Below are 24672 nucleotides of genomic sequence, written 5' to 3' on the forward strand. Positions count from 1 at the left end.
TAAAAATCATTTTTTTGCACGTCAGCTGCTTAAAATTTTTGTGAAAGAGATTTGCATTCATTATTTCTATGTACAATTAACAATAAAAATTGTAATTATTCAATTTCATGTAGACCAGAATTTACATGCATTTAAAAAATATTCTAATTTTTGTTGAACAAAATTGGTTCTCATCTGGAAATACTGTAAATTATGGTGAGAGCGATCGTCAATAAAAATTGATATGAAACATTAATAGTTAAAATTGTTATAAACAATTTTTCTGGAAAAGTTTGGTATTTGTGGTTTTTCAATGTAGGATATTCCTTCATCATCTGAATTGATTCAGTTATTCTTGAAAATAACATAGGTTCAATTGTATTCGCTAAAATGCAAAATGTGTTAATCTTGTCAAGAACTTGAATGAATTAACTTTGGCACTTCGGCCTGGAAATTTTTGTTATAAATAAAACTGCTTTAAGTTATTGTGAGAAAGATTTGCAATCCCTATTTTCATTTTAAAAAAAAACTATCAATGAACAATTGTAATAACGAAAAATTCGTATCGGTATATTTAAATTAGCAATTTTTTCAATTATGGATTCCTCTAAATCATTGAAGATATTTCAGATATTGTGGGAAATTATACATAATTCATTCTATTTATTCATTTCATAAGCTATCGAAATGAATAAATAAAAGTCTTGGAATTTTTCCTTCAGAAAAAGCGGCTTTTGCCAATCTGAATATAGTTGCTTTTTTAATGGCAGGAGGGTATCAATTGTAGGATTACTAATTAGGTTACCAATAAATAGATCCGACACAATGGATCAATAAATGGCTTTTTTAACTACATGCAAATTTCGTGATATGTGAAATTACATAAATAAAGAATAACAATTATTTATTGTTATTTTCACATGTGAATAGCGACTCCAAATCTTTTACGAAAATTTAAAGCAATTTTAGTGCACAAAAACATATTTTGCAGACCAAAAAGCCAAAGTTTTAGATTTACCTATTTAATTTGGTTAGAGAATCAACCATTGTTGTATTTTCACAAATATAATTAAACCCAGGATCTTTTAAAGAATATCTGCATCAATTCTGATGATGAAGGAAAATCCTGAATTGAAAAACCACAAATTCCAAATTTTTCAAAAGAATTGCTTATAAAAATTACAATTGTTAAGTTTTTATAGGAAATGCTACTGACAATCACTCTGAAATTAATGTCAAGTATTTCCAGATGAGAACAAATTTTGTTCAAGAAAAATTTGATTATTTTTTAAATACGTAAAAATTCCATGATACTTCCAAATAAATAATAACAATTGTTTTTCGTTAATTTTACATAGAAAAAGTTTATGCAAATCTCTTTAATCAAAATTTGAAGTACTTCAGTGCAAAAAAAAATTCTAGGCCAAAGTTTTATATTCACTTATTTTATTTGTTTACAAAATACATAAAGTCTTATCGAAAAATTCTTGAGGAAAAAGTGTAAATCTTTTAAAATTCTATAATTCATCTCCTAAACTTTTTTTACTTATCTGGCGCCGTTTGGCTTAAAGTTATAATTTTCTACTTATTTATTTTCGATGCATAAAACCAAAAAGACGAGTCGTAACAAAAATGTGTTAAAAAAAATTGTAGGTATTTTTGAAAGCTTTAATTTTTCTATTAAATTGTTTGCACGTCTCTGTCATTGTTCGGCGCAAAAATGGAATATTCGATTTTTTTATAGCATTTTTTTATGGATAAAGCATAACCTTTAGTCAAGACAAGACGCCATCGCCAAAACTTTATTTTCGGCTTCAGGGATTCTCAAAACATGGAGAACCGTTAAAAAAGTAAGATATGAAATTTCGGACAATTCTAATACTTTCTTAATCATGAATGATGAGAATGTAAAAACGTGACGACTAACTACAACGATAACACCTTTGCCGCTGCTTAAATGAGGGTCTTTACTTGATAGATGAAGTAAACGCACAACATATAGCTGTCAAAAGCGTCCAATGATTGTTCGCGGGCTATTATCTAAAATCCAAACCAAATATAGGGAACTGTACCACCAACGGAGCAAATGTTTATCAGAAGGAAAAAGCATCCTTTATTCATAATATTGCTAAACTGCATTTCGTTTTGTGTTTCGAGAAATGAAATTGTTAATTAATATATATACTGCAACGACTCCCATGTATGGAGTTCAATACATAGAGTCTTTCCATGCATGTAGTACTCCGTACATACCATACATGTTCCGCCGCCCCTGCATTTCGAGCATCCACGGTCGAAATGGCTATAGAGAAATGACCCGTCACGGAGGGCCAACTTGACTATTTACCGTTGGCATGTTTATTTAAAATAATTGAATGTGTTAGTCAAATGTTCACAACGAATAATAAATGTGAAGTGCAAAAGAGTATCCCATGCAGAAATGATGACTCGGTTTTGGTAGGGTGCTAGTTATTTTTCCGTAACTTTCCTGGGGCGCTGAAAGGGAAATCTGGAAAGGACCCGACAAGAACGTCACGTTTTGTAGAAAAGGCACTAGCCTAGACTCTCTGAACAGATTCGAGCGAGGGTGCCTTTCTATTGCCCGATTGAATAGTAAGGTCCTTTCTAGATCCTTGCTCTATTTCCCTATTAATTCCTAATTTGATTATAGGTTATGTGGTGACATGTTATGGTTTACGAGATTTCGTAATAATTACCATAAAGTTTTTCCCGGGTTTCTGAAGTGTGATTCTATATTATCAGAAAGAATGAAAATTTTAAAAGTTTGAGTCTCGGTAATTTTTTTAATTTTTTCAATTTAAGTATAATTAAGCATAATAACCTTAAATTATTTTTTTGCACTCACAGCCATATTACCCATTTTACCTGTCGAGGGCTTTACAAGGTCCCCTCGAGAAAATAATGAATTGATAGAAATATCCATTGGCATGGACACAGTACTGCTTGTTTACCCGCGAGGGTTTTAATTTTTCTGTATAAATAAAGACTCCTGTGATTATAATTTATTAAAAATTCCATTTATATCTTGATATTGACAAATTTAGGTAAGTACCTTTCGTATTTGAGTAGTGCCAGTCTAGATTCTAAGTTAGGACCTATCTAAACTTCCCTGTAATTGTCTAGAAAACAAACAGAGGTAACCCTACCAACCCCTGACAAGAGCCTGCATCACATTTTCTAGTCAAATTACCCTTTATAACACCCGACCAGTTCCCTGTTCAAAGTAGGGAATATTAGGGCATTTTCTACACGGGATAAGGAATGATTGTGAATTCATAGTCAGGTTAAAAAAGATATTTCTTTCTTTAAAATTATAATCGATCATTTATTTTTAAGGAGAAAATCGTATAAATAATTTAAATTTCACTTTATTATTCTTTCTTGTGAGCAAAGAGTTATTTTTAATAACTTTACTCTTAGGGTACCTTTTCAAGTAAGCCTGTTTTGAATTAATCGCGGTACTCATATTTTTCATAGGATTCATTTCTAGCTACTTTGTTGTTTTATGGCAAATTTGATTGGTTGAGAACCTAGATACGAACTGAATGCGTCAAATTAATTTAACGATTAATTCATAACAGGTCTCCCTGAAAAGGTACCCTTATTATTGGCTGTACCCAATTTCTTTTCTCATTTCATCATTTCGAAAAGTACGCCAACCTTAATGGTTGTCGAAGCGATGTATGCAGCGCGAAAGGATACGAGAGTTGAGAGCACCGTGGTCTAAAGCATTTTCGGAACGAGTGAATGTCATTGAGCCGTTCACCGTCACATTTGCTGTTTATGGAACCTAAACATATTTTTAATAAGTGTAAACTGCTTTTAGATATTTTGAGCAGTCGTAAAAAGTGAAGTGCATAAGAGAGAACATGATAGAAAGTGAATGAAGTTTTCTCTTTTGAATTTCCAACGTCAAATTTGATGCATCCAAGAAATTAAGTATAAAGGCGTAATTCAGTTATTAATTTGTTGTCACTGTGTCGTTTCAAACTGAAAACTTGCCAAAAATTTTATCATTCACTGATTATGCAGAAAGTAATGAGATGTGGGTTATTGGTTTCTGAGTTCATTCCAATGTTTGAAATCTTACAATTAAGTGCAGTACAGTGACATTGCGCCGTGACTTTAGCCTTTCGTGCTCCAAACAATATATTGTCAGTGTGCACTATTTTTGCATATTAAAACATGCCTTATATACCTCGCTATTCACAAAGAATAAAAAATACTTTCAGAATTCATGTATTTCATATAAATTTTCAGGTTTTATAAGTTCCACTTATTTTCATATTTCCAGTCTCCTATATAAGAGAGAGAGAGAGACTGGAATAATAGGAAAAAGACGACAAATATAGAAAATGTAGAATAATCAAATCGACCCCCTAAGATGGTTAGGTCGACTGCTCGAGGAGGTCAAGTTGGCTATCTGAGATGATCAAATCAACCCTCTATGATGAGCGATTCGACATTTTTATAATGATCAATTCCACCCTCTTAATCCAGGCATTAGGTCGGAAAAAAGTGTGAAATTCTATAATAAATCCAACCTGCGATGTTTTTAATAAGAAAGTTTCGTTTTGGGGTCCTTTGTGACATATCAAAAATGCTAGAATAGATCAGTTGCCAAACCCGGTTTTCTTTTCTAAACAGTTCCAAAAGTTACTTTTGCGTGGACGGATAATTCCCATTGCATTTTAGAGCAAAATTTCCAACAAAAAAAGAAAGAAAACGAAATTCTGAACAAATTTCGTTTAAAAAAAATACGCTAACTTCTATTGATTTTTGTTGATTTTCAGCGAAAAATCACTAAGTTTTAAAAAACACTGTGTATCTTTGCAAATAAGTACTGCACGGAAAAGTGTTCCACAGGTGAGTAGAACTAGATTCAATTTCCTGTAATTACAAAAAAGAACAATATCCTACCTGTCATGAGTTATGACCCCCCAAAGTGGGCCATTTTAGCCTGTTTTTACGGGCAAGAAAGTGGACTTCAGTTTTTTCCAAATAAATCCTGCCAAGTTCAGTTTATGTTGATTGTTCCAGAGAATGAAATAGAGTCTGCAAAAATCTGCGTATATCTAAAAAAAGTCTCTTAGACCTAATATTTTGGTAATTGTAAGGTTTCCAAAATTTTTTTGTTTGTTGCATGTTTGACTAAAATCGAAGAAGTTGTGTTCTTGCAAAATACCTCATTTCCTGCGAATCCCACCACAAAGTTCTTCAATAATAAATGAAAGTAGAGCCAATTTGGCGTAAGATCGAGAAAAAAAAGTGTCCTAGCCCAAATAGGTCACGAGATATAACCTTGGAAAGTGCACTCTTCATGCATAGAGGCACCTGAGCGTACCGTAATTTTTCGGAATTTTTGTTACAAATAAGTGTATATGATTCATTTATTATATATAATACGTCTTTTGACATAAATAAATAAATAATTGTTTATAACAAAAGCTTTCTATCATTACTTATGTTTACTTTTTGGCCATTTTTTAGCATTTTTGTGGCAAAAAAGTCACTGTAATTGATAAAAAATGTTTAATATGTTTTTTACCCATGAACAAATATTTTTATTCATAATTGTTTATAACAAAATATTGCTATAACCACTGTTGAGTACTTTTTGATTACTTTTGTGACAAAAAAGTATTTATCATTGATTAAAAATGTGATATATATTTTTTATTAATAAATAGTTTTTTAATAATTATTTATTATAAAATCTTGTCATAATCATTTTTGAATACTTTTATAGCACGAAAGCTTTATAATTAATTAAAGATGTGATATATATTTTTGATCAATAAACAAATAGTTTTTTGTAATTTTTGTGACAATACCTGCTATGAATACTTTTTTTGTATTCAATTCCGTACTTACCTCCAAGGCGTTTGTAATTCGCAGTGTTTTCTGTAAATTGTACAAAATTTGCTTTGACCATTTTTTCGTATTGAAAATAATTAAGTAATTGATTACTTGAAAGTGATGACTTATGAAATGTAATTTAATAGTATAAAAAATGTCAAATAAATTATTGAATGTATTACTTTGTATGAAAATAAATACTCATTTCCACACTACCCAGGGGGTAGAGTTTTTGGCGCGTTTGATATGTAATTACTTTCAAGTAATCAATTAGTTAATTATTTTCAATGCCAAAAAATGGTCACAGCATATTATGTACAATTTACGCATTTTTTAAAAACATATTACACATTTTTAATCAATTACGATGACTTTTTTGCCACAAAAATGCTAAAACATGACCAAAAAGTAAACATAAGTAGTGATAGCAAGCTTTTGTTATAAAGAATTATTTATTAATGTCAAAATACGTATCATACATGATAAATGAATCATATACACTTATTTGTGACAAAAATTCCAAAATATGACCGTAGTTCTACTTTACGGTACGCTCAGGTGCCTCTATGCATTCATTCTCTAGGAACTTTGTGGTTGGATTCGCAGGAAACGAGGTATTTTGCAAAAACACAACTTCTTCGATTTTAGTCAAAAATGCAACAAAAAAATGAAATTTTTGAAAACTTACAATTGCCAAAATAATAGGTCTAAAAGACTTTTTTTTAAATGGGGACTTTTCAATGTATCATAACTCGGAACCAATAGAAGTTAGCGGATTTTGTTTTGAACCAAATTTGTTCAGAATTTTGTTTTTTTTTCTTTTTTTCTGTTGAGCATTTTGCTCTAAAATTCTATGGGAATTATCCGTCCACGCAAAACTAACTTTTGGAACCGTTTAAAAACAAAAAAACGGGTATGGCAACTGATCTGTTCTAGCATTTTTCATATGTCAAAAAGGACCCCAAAACGAAACACTCTCATTAAAAACATTGCAGGTTGGATTTATTATGGAACAAAACTACCAGAAGCCTGGACTGTCTTAGATGATCAGTTAGACCCTATGACGTTCGAGTCGACCGTCTGAAATGATAGATATGAACCTCTTGTTTCAACCTTCTAGAGATAGGTGCTTTAAACATCTTCATTAAGAATTGTCAATTTTCCAATTGATCTTCTATAACAATAAATGTTGGCACGTGTTATGCTTCTTCTTCGAAAATGAAATGTACCCACTTTCGGTCGCTTTCGGGACATGAATTTTAAAACAATAGATTAAATTCAGGTCCTAGTCTCACCTCTCTCTCTTACCAGGGGCGCCAACCCCCGGGGGCAAGTCGGGCTGCCGCCCGACCTGTTTTGAGACGGGGGGGGGTCCCCCGAAAATTGGAAAAACATATTGTGTAAATAAATTAACTAAAAATGCACGAAAAATAAAGGAAAATAATTAAGTAAAGAAAGTGAAATAAAACCGAACGTGCACAAATCCATAATTCACACGATTAAATTTATATTTATCAACAGGTTCGCGAATATTACATATGAGAGCACCATTTCGTAAATATATTTAAATTTTTAAAAATATAAAAAAGAATGCTTCTAATATATCCCTTTGCTGTATGCCAGAATAAATAAAACGGATTCAGAAATTCCATTTGGAGAAAAAGTAGATCCAGTCGAATCCAAATGAGATAGTAACTGTTGGAAAGTGTTTGGGCAGGTGCGTGGAGCATATTCTGAGTTTGCGCCAGTTTCAAAGTGACGGAAAATGCATGTGGGCGGGTTGAAAAATAAAAAAATATCAAATTTGACCGTTTTTTAAAATGGTTTAGTCGATATAACTCGTAAACGATGCGTTTAATCGGCATATGTTACAGGCGTGAATTTGTTCAGAACAAAAAAATGAACAAAATTCATGTATTTAGGATTAAAACTTTTTTTATTTTCATTGAAAAATAAACGAATAAACGTTGTATTTTTGCGTTAAAATTAGGGTTAAAACATAGTTATTTTTGGTTGTTAAAAATGAAGTTAGATATTTGAACATATCGTGATTACATAATTTACGATGCTATACGACAGCCAAAAAAATGGTTGAAGATTCATCTATTTGTTGTCTCACAATGTAATTGTTAATCAAAGCCTAAATATTTTTACAACAATTTTCAAAATAGCGTAGCGACAAAACTAGCAGTCTCACATTAATAAAACTGGTATCAAATAAAAGTTTGAAGGTTTACTTTTATATTCTGTCGTTTTGGATATATATGTTTTATTTTTATTAATAATTAAAGCGAATTGAAAATTAATTTAATTTTAAGTTCATAAACAATTAAATTATCTCGGTTGTTTTTAACACTAGGAAAATAAAATCGACGGCATTTAATAGCAGACCCGAAGACCTACATTTACGAAAAAAATAACATTGCTAGGACCAATATATTTGCAGTTATTGTTACCTGAACTTACCTATTAATTGCAGGTATGCAATTGTAGGTCTGGCAATAAAAAACATATGTTATAATGCGTTTTTAAACCATCTCTTAGTGGTGAAATCGCAAATGTTTTTGTGTGCGCAATTTATTATCAAAAAATGTACAAAAAACGTGACAGATTTTACCTAGACAGGTAAAAATCTAGTGCGAAAAACTTGGATCAAAAGTGAACGCGCTCACTTCAAATCTCTTCCGAAAAAAGAAATCGCTCTATCTTCCTTGTTTGTAAACGTAGAAAGCTCATTCAAAGACTTTTTTGGAATACTTCTTCTCGACTAAACCAAATATCATGTCAAAGTTTACACATTTTCACAAATGTAATTGTTATAAACAAATTGAAAACATGGACTATTTTTCTTACAGAATTGATTACTAATTAATTTAAATAATATTACATGTTAAAATAATCTATTGTTTAAGTTGTTAAATTGTTAAATGAAGCCGCTTAAGTACATTTTTAATTAAATTTTTAACTAATTAATAAGAAAAATAAACAATCGAAAAAATAAAAAAAATTTGCTTTTTTTACATTTTTTAGCGGAAAAAATGTATTTTGTTTGAAAATATGATTTTTTTTATAATTCGTTGATTAAATTTTTAACCGTAAGATATAAAAATTGATAAATCTGTACACTTTTATCTCTTTTTTTTATTTCACACAAAATATACAATTGTTCGATGTTAATATTTTCAACTTGTTGACTATCATCACAAGTTTTCCCATTACAGTGACTACAGTACTTAGAACAAGGTATGCCTTTCTTCACACAGCCACAAAAGCTCCCGTGCAACCTTTAGTGCATATGCAACTGATATCCTTTAGTAAGTCATGAGGAACCAAAGGTGCTGTGCTCAATCGAGGTTCTAAAATTTTGTCATTTACTTTTCACCCCCAATTAGTTGGCTCCATATGATTATTAAAGAACTTCTGCACCTGATAATATGCTTTGAATGCTTGTTGAGCTGTAGGTTTTTGTACAAATCAAGCTGAAGAGAATGCCGACGTGCTTATTGTTCAAGAAGCTATACAAAACGCAACTTTTGTGAAACCGTCAATCATAATATCAGAAGATATTGACATATGAGTCATTTTTACTCAAATTGTGCCAAAAGATTCAAACTCAACATGCAAAAGGTTCAAGCTCAACACGCATTCAGAGCATATAATCAGGTGCAAAAGTCGTTCAATGAACACATGGAGCCAACTAATTAGGGGTAGAAAGTAAATGACAACATTTTCTAACCTCGATTGAGCACAGGAACTTTTGGTTCCTTATGAATTACTGAAGGATATCAGTTGCAAATGCACAAAAAGTTGTACGGGAGCTTTTGTGGCTGGGTGATGAAAGGTATACCTTTGTTATGAGTACTGTAGGAAAACTTGTGATGATAGTCAACAAGATGAAAGTATTAACATCGAAGTCAGTGAAAATTTAAATACTGTGGATGTTGATGAAAGGTATCTTCAAAGCGAAAAGTTAGATACAGAATGTGAAGAAGCTGATAAGAACGATAATCTAGCCGAATCTGGGTATTATTTGCCAAATTTAGCATTTTTACATGTTGAAAAAGAAAGCATAGATGCAACAACTGATGAGATGCTTAGATATACCAGTTACAACGACGACATGCTGGCGTGTGATAAAAAAATGAGTTTACAATAACTGCGCATAATTTTTATAATAATAAATCACAATTGTATATTTTGTATGAAATAAAAAAATATATAAAGGTGTAGACATTTATTAATTTTTATAATTCAGTAATGAAAAGTGTAATACACGGGTTATAAATAAAATTATATTTCCAAAAAAAAAATACATTTTTTCCTCTAAAAAAGGATAAAAAGGACAAATTTTGTTCGATTATTTATTTTTCTTATTGATTAGTTTAAAAGTTAATTAAAAATGTACTTGAGCGGCTTCATTTAACAATTCAAAAACTTAATAATAGAGTATCTTAACATTTAATATTATTTAAATCAATAAGTAATTAATTTTGCAAGAAAAATAATGAATGTTTTTTAATTTGTTTATAACGATTACATTTGTGAAAATGTTTAAAGCTTAACACGAGAATCGGTTTAGTTAGGAAAAAGTAGTCGGACGAAGTCTTTGAATGAGGTTTTTTATTTTCACAAACACGCTATTAAATGCGGTCGGATTTATTTTCCTAGTGTTAAAAACAACCAACATAATTTAATTGTTTATGAGCTTAAAAATTAAATTAATTTTCAATTCGCTATAATTATTAATAAAATTTTTTTAAAAATATCCAAAACGACAGACAATGAAAGTAAACCCTTCAAACATTCATTTGATACCAGTTTTATTAATGTGAGACTGCTAGTTTTGTCGCTGCGCTATTTTGAAAATGTTTGTAAAAATATTTTGGCTTTTATTAACAATTACATTGTGAGATAACAAATAAATGAATCTTCATCAATCTTCTTTTGCTGTTGTATAGCATCGTAGAGTATGTAATCATGATATGTTCAAATGTCTAACTTCATTTTTAACAACCAAAAATAACTATTGTTTTAACCCTAATTTTAACGCCAAAAACAACGTTTATTCGTTTATTTTTCAATGAAAATAAAAAAATTGTAATCCCACATACATGAATTTTGTTCATTTTTTTGTTCTGAACAAATTCTCGCCTGTAACTTATACCGGTTAAACGCATCGTTTACGGTTATATCGACTAAACCATTTTAAAAAACGGTCAAATTTGATATTTTTTATTTTTCAACCCGCCCACATGCATTTTCCGTCACTTTGAAACTGGCGCAAACTCAGAATATGCTCCACGCACCTACCCAAACACTTTCCAACAGTTATCTCACCTGGAATCGACTTTTACATGTCACTCTACTCTTCCTACTGGTCTAATAGTCCCTACCTAAATCTCAGGCGGGCGAGGAATTTCCTATGCAAGAAATTGTTCTTGCTCTCAGGATAGTAAACTTTCCAAAGTATATTTCGGAAACAATTGCCCTGCGCCTCCCTCCCTACGTACACAGATTCTGGAATACTTTTTCTAACTGCAGCTTGTAACTTCCACAGAACCTGCAAAACGATCTTTCAAAATATTATACTGAAAAAATGTTTGAGGAAATTTGTGTGGGGGGGAGGTCATAAAATTTATTCTCCACCCAAACTAAAACTGTTCCGCCGGCCCCGAGTATAATAGTATTATTTGTTAGATACATTTTGCAATATTATTTGCACAATTGATTACTCACTTGTAACTATCATGGGAAATATGGGGACAATTCCAATTTTTTTTGAACCTCTTGATCTACATGTCGCTTATTATTAACAATTTTCTTATTTTAGAAATTACATTTTAATAGCAGTGGCGCACTAAGGGAGGTGCGGAGGTGGCGGTCCACCCGGCCCCCCGAAATAAGGGGGCCCTTTTTTGGCTAAATGGGTGAAGACATTTTTTTCAATCTCTGGTAACATTTTTTTCTCGATGTCAGGGCGAAACTTTATTCTCTTACAGTTCGAAAATCAATTAATAAATATGTTTAAAATAACAACAAATACTTTTACTTATATTAAGTAGTTCTCGACTGATACGACAACTAAGGCAGCCACTTTATGAACAACGAAGGATATGTTCCAGTTTATAATTACGTGGGATTTTACCGAATCCGTACCCAATCTTTGTCTTATTTTCCAGTTTTTTTGCAATGTGTGTCTCAGTGGCTTCTTGTGAAAGATGTTTTTCAAAATTGAGAATGATAAAAAATTACTTGAGATTGACAATGAGTGATCAAAGGTTAAATAATCTCGCCATTTTGTCAATCAAATAAAAATGATATCCAGATTAAATTTTGACGAAGTGATTGGCAAATTTATCGCACTCAAAGTGAGAAGCAGAAGTTCTGAATTCTTTGATTCTTATGCCTGTTCAAGAATAATGCAAGGAGCCTCTACAAAGTACCCTTAAAGACCCCACTGAGAAAGTCTTCCAGCTGTCCCTCGCCGATTTGATTCTCCCTTAAATATGTTGTAGTACTCGAAAAACTAAGCGACACTTATTTTTTTATATCTGCGGAAAAACACTTTGAGGGGGTAAAACAGTCCCTCAAAGATAGGGGTCTCAAGTTTCGATTCTATAGTATTGTGTATAAAAACTAAATTGATTTCGATCAAACCTACTGGAGAAGTTTCCCCGTGATGAAAGATGAATAACGATATTTACTCAAAAAAATACATATATATTGAGGGGGCAAACCATAAATAGCATCGAAGAGAGTAACTACCCTTAAACAAAGATTTATTCTTCAAACTTTGAACGATAGTGATACTCGTCAAAAAAATGTTTGAAACATAGTGATTTTTTACACCATGAACATCGAATTACAGCAATATTAGTACCACCTAATACAGCAAGTTTTATAAGAGTTAATGCAATATCCTTTCCATTTGTTCAAACAAAAATATCAGTTTCGACGGATGAAAACCGTTTTTTAACTTTGATATGGAAACCCTGTTTTCTATATTTGGAAACGATATCATTGTTATCATCTATTCTAACAAAAAGTCTCTCAGTGCATGTAAAAGGTAATATTTTTAGTAAATAATATCTACCTTCACAGGCTTAACATGCAGTTAAAAACTGCAAGGTCGTTGTACACTAATCTCCTGTATGTATCGCGAAAATTTAAAAAAATTCCTTAGAAAAGTGATATTTCGAGTGAAATACCTTTAGCGTGATTTTTCACAAAATGTCAAATATGTAGTATTTGTTAATTAAATTATTCAATTTGGAAAAATTCTAAAAACACATATTATCATTTTCTACATTACCTTGCAAAAAATCAAAAGTCTAACCATCATAAAATACTGCCCGCGGCGCGGGAATATTCTCATCGCGCGCTACGCGCGTCTGCTGGTTCTCGCGCTCGACACTCGATAATATATTTATCTCGCGCTACGCGTTCGCTCATTGTACTTTTATCATATCTTTGCTTAGGACTTTTAAAATTAAGGGTAATATAATTTTTCACCATTAAAACGAAAATTATGCGTCTTGTCAAAAAATAATTTACAAATTTGTCGGTCTTTTTTTCATGATAAACTTTTGTCTTCATTTTTTCATATCTTTTACCGTTTTTTCAGAAATTTTCTATTTTTTTAATTTTTAATGTATTTTTCGCGATTAAAGCCAAAACTGCGCAATACATAAATCTTTTTTTCATGAAAAATTCTTGTCTGTTCATCTTTTTTCGTATGTTGCATGGTATTACCGAGAAATTATATTTTTTGCTCTTCTTAAGATGAACAATTTTGCCTAGTAACATGTTTTTTATATCTCGTATAATTTTCCTGGAACGTAGAATTTTTTATTTCTTAAAAGGCATTTTGGTGGACAAAAACCAGAACCAGTGGCCAAAAATGGCTGGTTAACGATCCTAATCTTTCTTTTTGGGCCTGACAGACTACAAACAGACGATCAAGAAATTTACAGAAGAAATTTACAGAAATTTACAGAAAACAGAGTTTTGAATAGAATTGACAGAGAAGATAAAGCTTGATAGGGAAGCAGGGTAAAATTGCAATATATAATTCTGTACCTGCACGCGCTTTGCTATACGATAACGAAACCTGGACCTACCAAGAAAAGGGTAAGGTTAAGGCGAGGATTAAAGTTAACGTGCTTGGCATGCAATTCTTGCACAATGTGTGCGTTAAAACGCTGATTGACACATATAGTAATGAGAGGATTCTCAAAGAATGCGGCGTGCAAGAAACACTGTTTAGTAAGTGTGAAAGAAATTTGCTAACATTGTTTGGGCATGTTGAGAAAATGAGAAAAGAACGACTGACGAAACAAGTATATTTAGGTGAAGTAAATGGAAGGGTACATAGAAGCAGATCGAGGAATGAATGGTGGGGATGTGTGAATGAAACCCTTAATTGAACAGATGTAAAAAGATACAGAAACACAGGAGCTTGCATCAGAAAGTATGTAGTCGTAAATGAAGCTAAACACGTATGCCAGGGCAGGAAAGTATGGCGACTAATGTTACAAGAAGTACTTGATTAAGGGCCGGTTCCACCAACCTCAGTTAAAGCATTGGTTAACTGACAGCAGGTTAAATGTAATGCCATAGTTAAGCTTCGATTGGCCTGTCGCGCGTTCCACCACGTTTTTGGAGGTCCCCGTTAGCTAACCACATAGTCGTTTCGAAATCACTCCTATTTTAATTTTAAACATTCGCTTGATTGGCTACTTGTCGGTCGAGTGAAAAGCAAAGCAAAATGTTTTTTGTACGTGTTGTATTTCTGTTTTATTCGTGTTATCTGTCATAAGATGGAAGAAAATAAAGTGAGATCGCCTAATTTTCTTCCTAATGCTCCTTCGATTTAATTCAGCAGATAATTTAAACAAGCTTTTCTTAAGCGAAATCTCGTTTTAAAATCAACGTCTTCGAAATTATAAAAAAATCACTCTTTCTTTGAAAACTTGCGGTCTTCTACCGATAAATTCAAAAATGTCTTCTTCCACTTCGTCATCAGACGACCTCAGAATTTCTTCCGAAAACTCTATATTTCACAACGGCACTGCAGTTTTTAGGTTAAAGGACGATTAAATCGCCCTAATCGACCATTCTTGACCGGTTAGATTTAACGGTGGTTAATGCGAGTTAACCGGCTGTTAAAAAAAGGTGGAACGCGTAACTAGCTCTAACCGAGGATTAAATTTTTAGCCGAGGTTGGTGGAACCGGCCCTAAGAGTATCAGTTTTGTGAGAGACGCTTGAAGTGAAAGACCTTGGAAACTAATGGGTCCGCGTGGAGAGCTTTACATATTGACTTTGTGAAGTTTTTCGCATGGAGTCATTGCTAGCGACATTGATTAGTAACCTGGGTCGGAGCAGTGTTGCGCAGCGAATATTTCATTTAAATAGACAACGCGAGAATTCTACATTAATATGAAAATCTAAACGGCTTTCCCATTTTTATCGTCTAGTACACTTCCTATGAACACCTTAACCCTCGGCAGTATAATGTGATCAGAAACGAGTCTTAATGATATACAAATATTTTCTTAAATCCCTTTTATTTAAAATTATTCAATTGTCACTCATACTCTAGAGAGATGTCAAGTATTTCTCAGAAACGATCATTTCGTCTTTAAAATACTTTTCGATAATGATTATCTAAATTGTATCAAGCGACCACTTTAGCGACTTTTTCAGTGTACCTTCCGAATACCGGGTAGGAACTGCGTGGAAACGTTACTTTTTATTGACCATTAATTAATTTTTGATTCAATTTTCGGATAGAAAATGAGTAAGGCGATAAGGATGGGTAGGACGCGTACAACGATTTACAAATGCAATATGCACTATAGAAACTGGATGAGATCTAGTTAGAAACCGTATTTCGTATTTTTATTTTTTGTTCTCCAGAAACGAACTGAGTAGGGGCGTTTAGTAGGTAAAACTTCCGGCTAATTTGCTAATATCTAATTTCTGATTCTAATTTTCGGATAAAACTGCGTTCTGCATCTATAACTATTACAAGAATAATTGCTTTGTAAGAATCGAGTAGAATTTGAGGCTAAACTTTTTAAGTATTACTTTTTACTAGAAATATGAAAGAAAATGAATAGAAGAAAAATTCGTAAAGATATTTTGAAAACCTGAAATGGACTTGAAATTAAATTTTAAAACCTGGATTTTTTTAGTTAAAACTTTTTAACGAATAAATCTGTCTTGAATTTCTGAGCCTATTGAAAATTAGAAAAGCGATTTCTTCCTTATATACCTACAGTAATACAAAATTGATCTTGAATTTTGAATGTTTGTTTATTTTAAGAAAAGCATGATTATTTTTTGTAAGATATCCGCTATTTTATTTGTGCTAGTTCTAATTAGTACATTTTTATTTAATAGTGAGGTCACTTGTGATTGAAAACTCTAATTAAACTTAATATAATTATATTGCAAGGCATCTCTAATTTAAAGTAATAACACGCAGAGCAGAGTCTTGAAACGGAAGCGTCGTGCTCTTGCCATTTTTCTTTTGAATCACTTGAATATCTTTTTACATAAACATAATTATTTGGCTGCAGGATTAGGTGAAGTTTGTCGCAAAAGAAAAATATTGACTGCAGAAAGAGTCTTATTAGATAAATGAAATTTCTTTTAACTTAAAATTTAAGAGGAAATTCCATTTGTGTCAAGAAGCATCTTTCTGACACAAGAGGAAAGTTCTAGAGTTAATAAGTCATTTGGATTATTTATTGCATGGGGCATGATGAATTGAATAAAGAGTCCACGATTTAAAGTTGAATTACTTTTAAATAAAAATTTTTTAAATTACTTTCGGTTGAAAATTCAATCACGATACTTGAGTAAAACTTCAACTAATGTTGGAAGTTTTTTTCAGTAGACGTGACGCCTCCCTTTTAGTGCGAGCTAATGAGTATGAGTCGCTGGTAAAAAACCAGAGAAAATTATAAATGAATATTGTTAATAATTTATTATTATCTAAATCGTACATATATTAGGAGGTTGACCTATGACTGCTTATTGCGTGTATTGCGTAAAGTTCTGACGAAACAAGTATTATAGGAAGCCTTTACTTGACTTATGTGGGAATTAATAACTAAAACAGTATAGAAACTGTCAATAAGTTATATTAAGTAGACTTTGAAAATTAACTTAAATTGACCTGGAAAATTCTGCAAATGACCTGAAATTTGAAGTCTTTCCATGAATCGCAGCTCTGATAATAAATGGATGATAAAAAATGTAGATTATTGGTAAGTAATCTAGAACTGGATGATTATCCAGCATGAGCAAGTTGCCTAAGCATGCGTGCAACATTTTTCTTTTCCCCAGATTACTGTTTAGTATTTGAAGATAGTCTTCAGTATCAACAGATTTTCTGTCTGAATCAATGTAAGATATACTTGGTTAAACAGATGTCAGCACAAGATTACAGAGAGGTATTTGGTAAAATTCCTTTCTATAAAAGCATTGATAGATAGTAAATACTGCAGTTCATTTAATATTTATAATAATTATCGATCTATCAGTCAATTATGAATTGATTTTATTAAGAGAAACTTGCATCAGTTATATATTATTGCAAAAAAATATTAAAAGTAATATTTAAAAAGTTATATTAAACATGGATTTAATCAATGATTTTGTTTTGTTCTGAATATGGAATATTTTTATCTCATAAAAAACTCAAACACTGTACACCTTTGAGAATTGGACAAAATACTATATTTAATACAAAATGTAAAGATATTACTATTAGAGGCATTGCTTTTTATTTTTACAAACGCTTTACTTCGACCTATCAAGAATTAAAAATTTGCATCCTCATAGAATAAAGGTTTTAAGCCTATGGAATTTGAATTCACAAGCTTGTCATTAGATATACACCTACAATCTAGAAAGAAACATATAACGCACACCTGAATGAGTCTAAAAATGTAGTAAAAAAAATGGTTTTGCAATCCATTTAAACCCATTATCTCAAATCAAATTATACGTAAAAGTCACTAACAACCCCTGGCCCTCATCTCTTCCTTTCTCTTAACCTAGCTGACATAGATAATCATCCTTTGCTCTCTATTCTCCTTCCATTTCTCATCACTCCTTCCATTCTTCAATATATTTCACTCATCGTTGGCCCCTCCCTGCTGATCGTGCTCCCTCTCTTCTTGCCATCTAACCCCTTCATAACTCCCTCTCACAGCAGTAAATGATGGACGGACACCCATCTGTCCAAAATCTACATCCCTCGCCTGAAATTTTCTTTACGGGATCCTTTACAGTTTACAGGTTCTTGCATTAGTTCCTGTACCGTGTCCTGTAAAGTAAATTGGAGAAAGAAACCAGCAATCCAATTGATTGATTAATTGAGAAAATAGACAATCCACAAATGGATACTAATCTAAAAGATACAATAGGGCAACTTTCAGTCATAGCTTCATCCCATGATTTTATAGTACGATGTTTTTATTTCTTATTCTGAACTCCCTTTCTTTAAATGTTTGAAAGGTCAAACTTCAATTTGAATATCTTCACCTTTATTTGGTCAGCTTTCAACCAAATATCTAATTCTAAAGCACATTCTACTTTAACTTGCAAGGTGATATTGACTTCCTGGAATTTTAATTGAAATAGAGGCGGAAGATTCTGTATAGCGCTTTTTTCTAGTTGGATATAAAGCGAGCTTGGCCAGTCTTATGCATCACGTCCTGCGATATAAGCGTGAGTTGTTTCTACATTGAGAAATCTAGTCATCGGCGCTGGCCATACGATACTCGAAGCATAGGGGGTACTAAATTTGGTCGGAGGGTTACTAAAAATAAAGCTACTCCGGTTCTAGCTACTCTTACGGCTCTCTTTCCCATCTCATACTTTCCTGCCCAGACTCTCTAAAGGCGAAAGCTGCCGGTAAGTTCGACCGGTATACAGTGAATCCTTCGTCTCTTCTGCCCTGACCTGGTGTCTCCACCACCACATCATTTCCGCCTACCAGAAACGCGACTTAGAGGCCTCCGTCATCGTTACCACCTTTATTACTAACCGCACTATTACCAACCGGCAGTGCTAGTCGCATAATATATGACGTCAAAGCATACCAAGAAAATCATCCCTAAAGTGCGCGAGTGATACGAATTTCTATATGCTTCTTTCCCTATTGTGTTATTTTCCCTCTATCATTATATCCCATTCAACGTGTGTTAAAGAGCTGTCAATTCTGCCGATATTGTAGTCCTAGAGCTTCCGAAGGAGTTTCGATTCCCATTCATTTTCACTAAGAATAATGTTCGCTACGATCTTTCATGTTAACGGAGGCGGAAGTGCTAGTCAAATACCCTAGTCTTTACAAATAACCAAGTTTTAATGCTCATAATGATGTAAAAAAATTACTATTAGAAAGTACTCATTTGTCAAGTATAAACATTTCGAGGAGTAAGTGCAGTGACTTTCAGCTACATTGATTGAATTTCAATTAATATCAAAATCTAAACAAATTTGCAATGTTTAAGTAAAATTTTTGTTATGAAAATAAAAAATAAAAATTATCTGAATAAATATTCAGAAATATATCCCATGTAGTAATAGAATTCTGAAATCAAACATTTTTCCGAAGGAATCTCTCGTTTTCTCACGTTCTCGTTAGTGTCAGTCAGTTTATTCTCGGGGGCGCACTAGGAAAACAGCGAATCCTCGAACTTCCAGATGCTCTAATTATAGACTTCACGTTAAAGTCATATGCTTCGCGTCGCGCTATTGACAACTGCTCCATCAAATATGTCCACGAGCGATTCAAACTTTTGAAAGAAACTTGTTTAAAATATTAGGTTGAGCGAAATTTAATTTTAATTATATAAAATATGGGTAGAGTTTGTATAAATACTAAATCGGTGTGTTTATTTTTTATTTTTTAGGCAAGTACTGAACTACGTGAGCCCCAAAAAATAGAAAAAATTGGTGAAACTTATCTACCATATTCAGTCTTTTTGGAATACATCAACGGACTTGGCACATCAAATTTTGCGTATGTATTCATTTTATAAAATCTTCGCGTAAGTGAATAAAAATAAGTGACATGTTGATATTTTGTTTATTGTTCCGATGATTCAATGTGTTATTTGTGTGCTTCCGTTGTAGACCTGGCACTTATCATATATTTAATCATAACTGCAACTCTTTCACGGATGAAGTAAGCAGTTTCCTCGTTGGCACTGGTATTCCTAAGTACATTCTAGATCTTCCCGAAGCGATCTTACAAACGTAAGTAAAAAATTATAATAATGAAAACTAAACTTGAAAATTTTAAGGAAAAATTAGCTCACCGTTCATGTTGTTTTTTTCATTATTATCTTGACTCCTAATACTATACTTTCAATAAAATGATTAAAAGTAACGAAACTCTGATTTGTTTTTATAGACCTGTTGGCCAAGCTTTGGGTCCTTTAATAAGTGCTCTAAGCAACGGTGCAAGTGCCGGTTTCACAGTTGGTCATAGATTTGTTGAAGCAAGGATTCAAAGAGAAGAATCGCCCGAATACCAACTACTGAACACAGCTATCGAGGAAGCCAGGTTTGTTAAATATTATTTTTAAGAATTTTCTTGATATCTTTTCCTAAGGATTCCTAGTGTAATTCAAATATCGCAATTATTAACTGTAGGATATATATTTTTGAGAAATGGTTCTTACCGGAACCATCGTAAAGCTTGTCAGATTTGCTTTCTAATCTATTTCTTACAAACTTTAATTGGTATGGTTTTTACCAAATAACCTTTTATTGTAAAATGGTTTACACGCCAATGTATACTAAATTCCGTCCTCAATATTTCAATAACTATGCATTATTTTGGGCCATTACACGTCAGGAATATCATAATCTGCAATTGTTCGTTCGATTTAATAGAAGCTTTATGAAATTGTAGCACTGTATAAGAAATATTTGAAGCTCAAAGGATTCTAGGAAAATTTTAAATTACGAGAGATATCGTAATTTCAGTGAGAGCGGGCGCACAGTGTCGCGACTCGTGAACGGTATAGAAGTTGCAGTTTTTTTAACCACTTATAACAACTTTTTCTTCGCTTATTGTCAGTATGACTTTGATAATTAGCCTTACAAGTTTCAAAAAAATTTTCACCAATTTTTATTAAATACATTTTTCTTTACATACGAATTTGTCCAAGCTTAATGCATGAAAGATTTTTTGGATTACTGATTACGAATTTGGAGTTAAATTTTTTTTATTATCAAAATTCAAAATGGCGGATCCAATATGAAGGAAAATAATGTAAAAAATATTCAGTGGCTTGAAAATGGATTCTCGAGGTTTATGTGGGTCGCCGATTACGAATCTAAAGACAAAATTTCAAAATTCAAAATGGCGGGTGCAATATGGCGGCGAAAAATTAAGAAATTGGTCCAGTGAATTAAAAATGGGTTTGCAGGAGCTTTTTTACCCTTTATTTTGAATTTTGGAGTTTTTAATCAGCTTTATAATAATCTACCCAAAAACCTTTGAGGACCCATTTTTGAACCACAAGGATCACTTTTTTATTTGTTGTCCGCCCTATTGGATCCGTCATTTTATGTTTTGGAATTTTGACTTCAGATTCGTAATCATTGGGGAAATTTCAAACATTTTAGAGGAAACTATTAGGATCCTACGTCGGGTTGTTTACTAAGAAGCAGGCCACAGCGTTACTTCTTCACTGGTAGGACAGATAAGCCCAAGACGGACCATCTTCCGAGCACCAATAACTCCATCAAGTATGCTATCCTGAAAAAAAGAACGCAAAACACGAGTAAGAAGGGGGAAATACGTTATAACCGTCGAAACGCGAATAAATACATGAGTGCGCGTCGAAGTCGTCATCCACTACTATCTGTCCGAAAAATATAGGCGCTTCGATTTTTGTACAGATTTTCACGAAAATCTCAGCAGAAAAAATTCTAAAAATATGAGACAATATGCGTGTCGCAGGTGAAGGTTTTGGCAATACTGATGCAGAGTTTGAAAATGTTTGGATGATTAGCGATTATTTCCTGGCGAATGAAAGGTGAAAAAGTCTCATAATCGTATTATTATTTCTGAATACTCAACTTTGAATAGCTCGAAGTCCCTGGTAAAAAATTAGAAAAATTCGGAAAAAATAAATGGCTTCGTTCATCCTTTCTGTGCACAATGGTGAAATTTAGAGCCAAAAATAATCATTTGTTAATAAGTTGTTAACAAAAACGTAGGGAGGTGTCATCTCCGAAATTAAGGAACTTACAGAGATAAGTCTTGAAGCAAATGACACATTTTTGGTTTTTAAGAGTGTTTTAGTAATTTCCAATGAGCAAAAAGTTGCAGTTAAATGTTAAAAAAATATTTTCTTCATGGAAAAATACAAAAGACTACGATAATCGACGCAACTGTATCCTTTTTTATGCATCAGAACTTACGGGCTGTGTAAACAGCCTGAGAACGAAAGAAGGTCGTATTGCATGCGTAGCAATAGCGCCAGCAAAGTGCCCTGCTGAGAAAGCGGTTTCCTCGATTATCGTAAAGTCTTTTGTATTTTTCGAGGAAGAAAATAATTTTTTAAACATTGAACTGCAACTTTTTGCTCATTGCAAATTAATACAATACTGTTAAAAGACAAAAATGTGTAATTTACTTCAAGAATTATCTCTGTAAATTCCTTAGATTCGGAGATGATATCTCCCTACGTTTTAGCTAACAACTTATTAACAAATGATTATTTTTGGCTCTCAATTTCTTTATTGCGCACAGAAAGGATCAAAGAAACCATACACAATTTTCATAATTTATTTTCTGTGACTTAGAGCTATTCAAAGTTGAGTATTCGGAAATGATAATATGATGATGGTACTTTTTCACCTTTCATTCGCCAGGAAATAATCGCTAATCATCTAAACATTTTGAAACTCTGTATCAGTATTTGCAAAAACTTCACCTGCAATATGCATATTGTATCATATTTTTCAAATTTTTCTTGTGAGTTTTGAGATTCAATAATATAATTTCATTGAATGAATACGAAATAAGTCGGCAACGAAAATCACTTTAGATTTCCGAATCTTGAAATAATTAGTCAAATTAGCCGCAAGTTTCAGTAAATTCTGGTGACAGCTGCGATTCAGAGAAGATTCTCAAAATCAATTAAACCCATAGAAAATATTTTTCGAATCTCACTCGATCTACGAAAAAAATTAGTCAAAGTATGCAATATGCGTCTACAAAAAATAGTTTCACAACAAGAGTCCCAAGGGATAGGTCGGTTCCTATCGGATAGTCGGGGTCCCGAGGTGTCTCTCTGAACCTTCATTAGCAGGAAGGTCCAGAGGTATGAAAGCTGGGATTCCATAGGAATATTTAGGGCGGTCCTGGTGGAACGATGCCTCACGTAAAATAGATGGGTTCCCAAGAGATAGGTCCTGAGGGATAGGTAAGGCCTCATGGGATAGATGGGATCCCAACGGAATGGAGGAGCAGATGGGAGAAAGTCGTTCCCAGATCACAAGAAATCTAATAAAGTATCAGGAATCATACAAATCTATGCAGGATGTTACAAATCGATAGCATTTCTCAAAGAACTAAAAAAGTACTGTCCATCGCGATAAACAATTAAAAATCCTTAAAAGTAATCTACAAGACATTATAAATCCCAAAAGGATAGATTTTTGGACTAAAATGGATTGTGAATGTTTCAAACTAAACATTCACAAGATTCATTCGACCAATAGAATTGCAGTGTATTGTAATGAACTTTAAACTGACTTTTTCACGTGAAATGATTAATTATTATTTTTAATTAATTTCTTATTTTGTTTTTAAAAACGAAAACAAATTGCCGGAATGGCAGATTTTGTGCTTTCAGTTATACGGCGCGTCCTTGCCAGTGATTGGTTGATAAGTATTTTTCGGTCAAAAAAATAAGTTGTTACCAATCCCGAAAATTTCCGGTTTTTTCCCGGTTTTCCTGATTTCTTGTTCTAGTGCCAACCATGAGTTTCTAACCACCGTATCACATTTCACTTAGTAATGGAGATGTTTCACCCCAATAATAGAGGGGATAATTGATTCTTTTCCGATTGGAAAAAATGTTATCAATTTCTTCCTGATTCTGTTTTATATCTTTAATAATCAATTTATTGTTGTTATTTATTTCTTCCAAAATTACGACAATCCTGAATCCTACCATTAATCTTTCAGGCTAAACTCAATTGCCTTAGAAGAAAAGAGGAACGTGATAAACGAAAAACTAGCGAAAAAGGAGCGAAAGAAGAAAAAGAAGAAGAAGGAAAAGAGGGAAAAGGGAAACAAGGAAAGTGGAAGTGAAAGCAATAGCACAGGGCCGAGCAATTGCTGCACAAGCATGGCAGATAGCGAAGGTAAGGTTAAATAATTATAATATATGCATTCCTAAATTCATAATTTATTATTACAACGGGCCAGTTGCGTGAAGACTATTCAAAGAATCCAACTCTAACAAAAAATGCTTTCAACATATTGCCAAACTATCTTAGGCCTGAAAGAAAAACTAGCTTCATAATAATTCACTTTTTGCAACCCTGGTCGCTGATTGCGTGGTAAAGAACCAGGCTGCATACTACCATATATGACTATACATATGACCGTCATCAGATCACTTGATCCCATTTAATAAAGTGGACGTACAAACGGACGTATAAAAGAACGTAAAAAAGCGCACTAAAGAACGTCCCAAATTGGGATACAAAATAACGTACTTTGGTACGTCCTTTTCTACGTCTTTTTGTACGCCCTTTGATA

At 32.6% G+C, this 24672-nt stretch overlaps 1 protein-coding gene across 7 annotated transcripts in view; it reads left to right on the forward strand.

Moving 5' to 3' along the window:
* LOC117170534 overlaps positions 1–24672 on the forward strand; it is a 140785-nt gene that overhangs the window by 101444 nt on the left and 14669 nt on the right. For 6 of the 7 annotated variants that reach the window (XM_033357335.1, XM_033357330.1, XM_033357336.1 and 3 more), the window contains exons 4-7: positions 19793–19902; positions 20016–20138; positions 20296–20448; positions 24094–24272. In XM_033357335.1, the coding sequence (XP_033213226.1) occupies positions 19793–19902; positions 20016–20138; positions 20296–20448; positions 24094–24272 (565 nt within the window). Of the gene's footprint in view, positions 1–18800; positions 18999–19792; positions 19903–20015; positions 20139–20295; positions 20449–24093; positions 24273–24672 lie in introns of those variants that run through there. The other variant, XM_033357337.1, reaches the window with a different exon arrangement.

This window comes from Belonocnema kinseyi, chromosome 4, assembly GCF_010883055.1.
Source record: "Belonocnema kinseyi isolate 2016_QV_RU_SX_M_011 chromosome 4, B_treatae_v1, whole genome shotgun sequence".
In the NCBI taxonomy this organism is placed as follows: Eukaryota; Metazoa; Arthropoda; class Insecta; order Hymenoptera; family Cynipidae; genus Belonocnema; species Belonocnema kinseyi.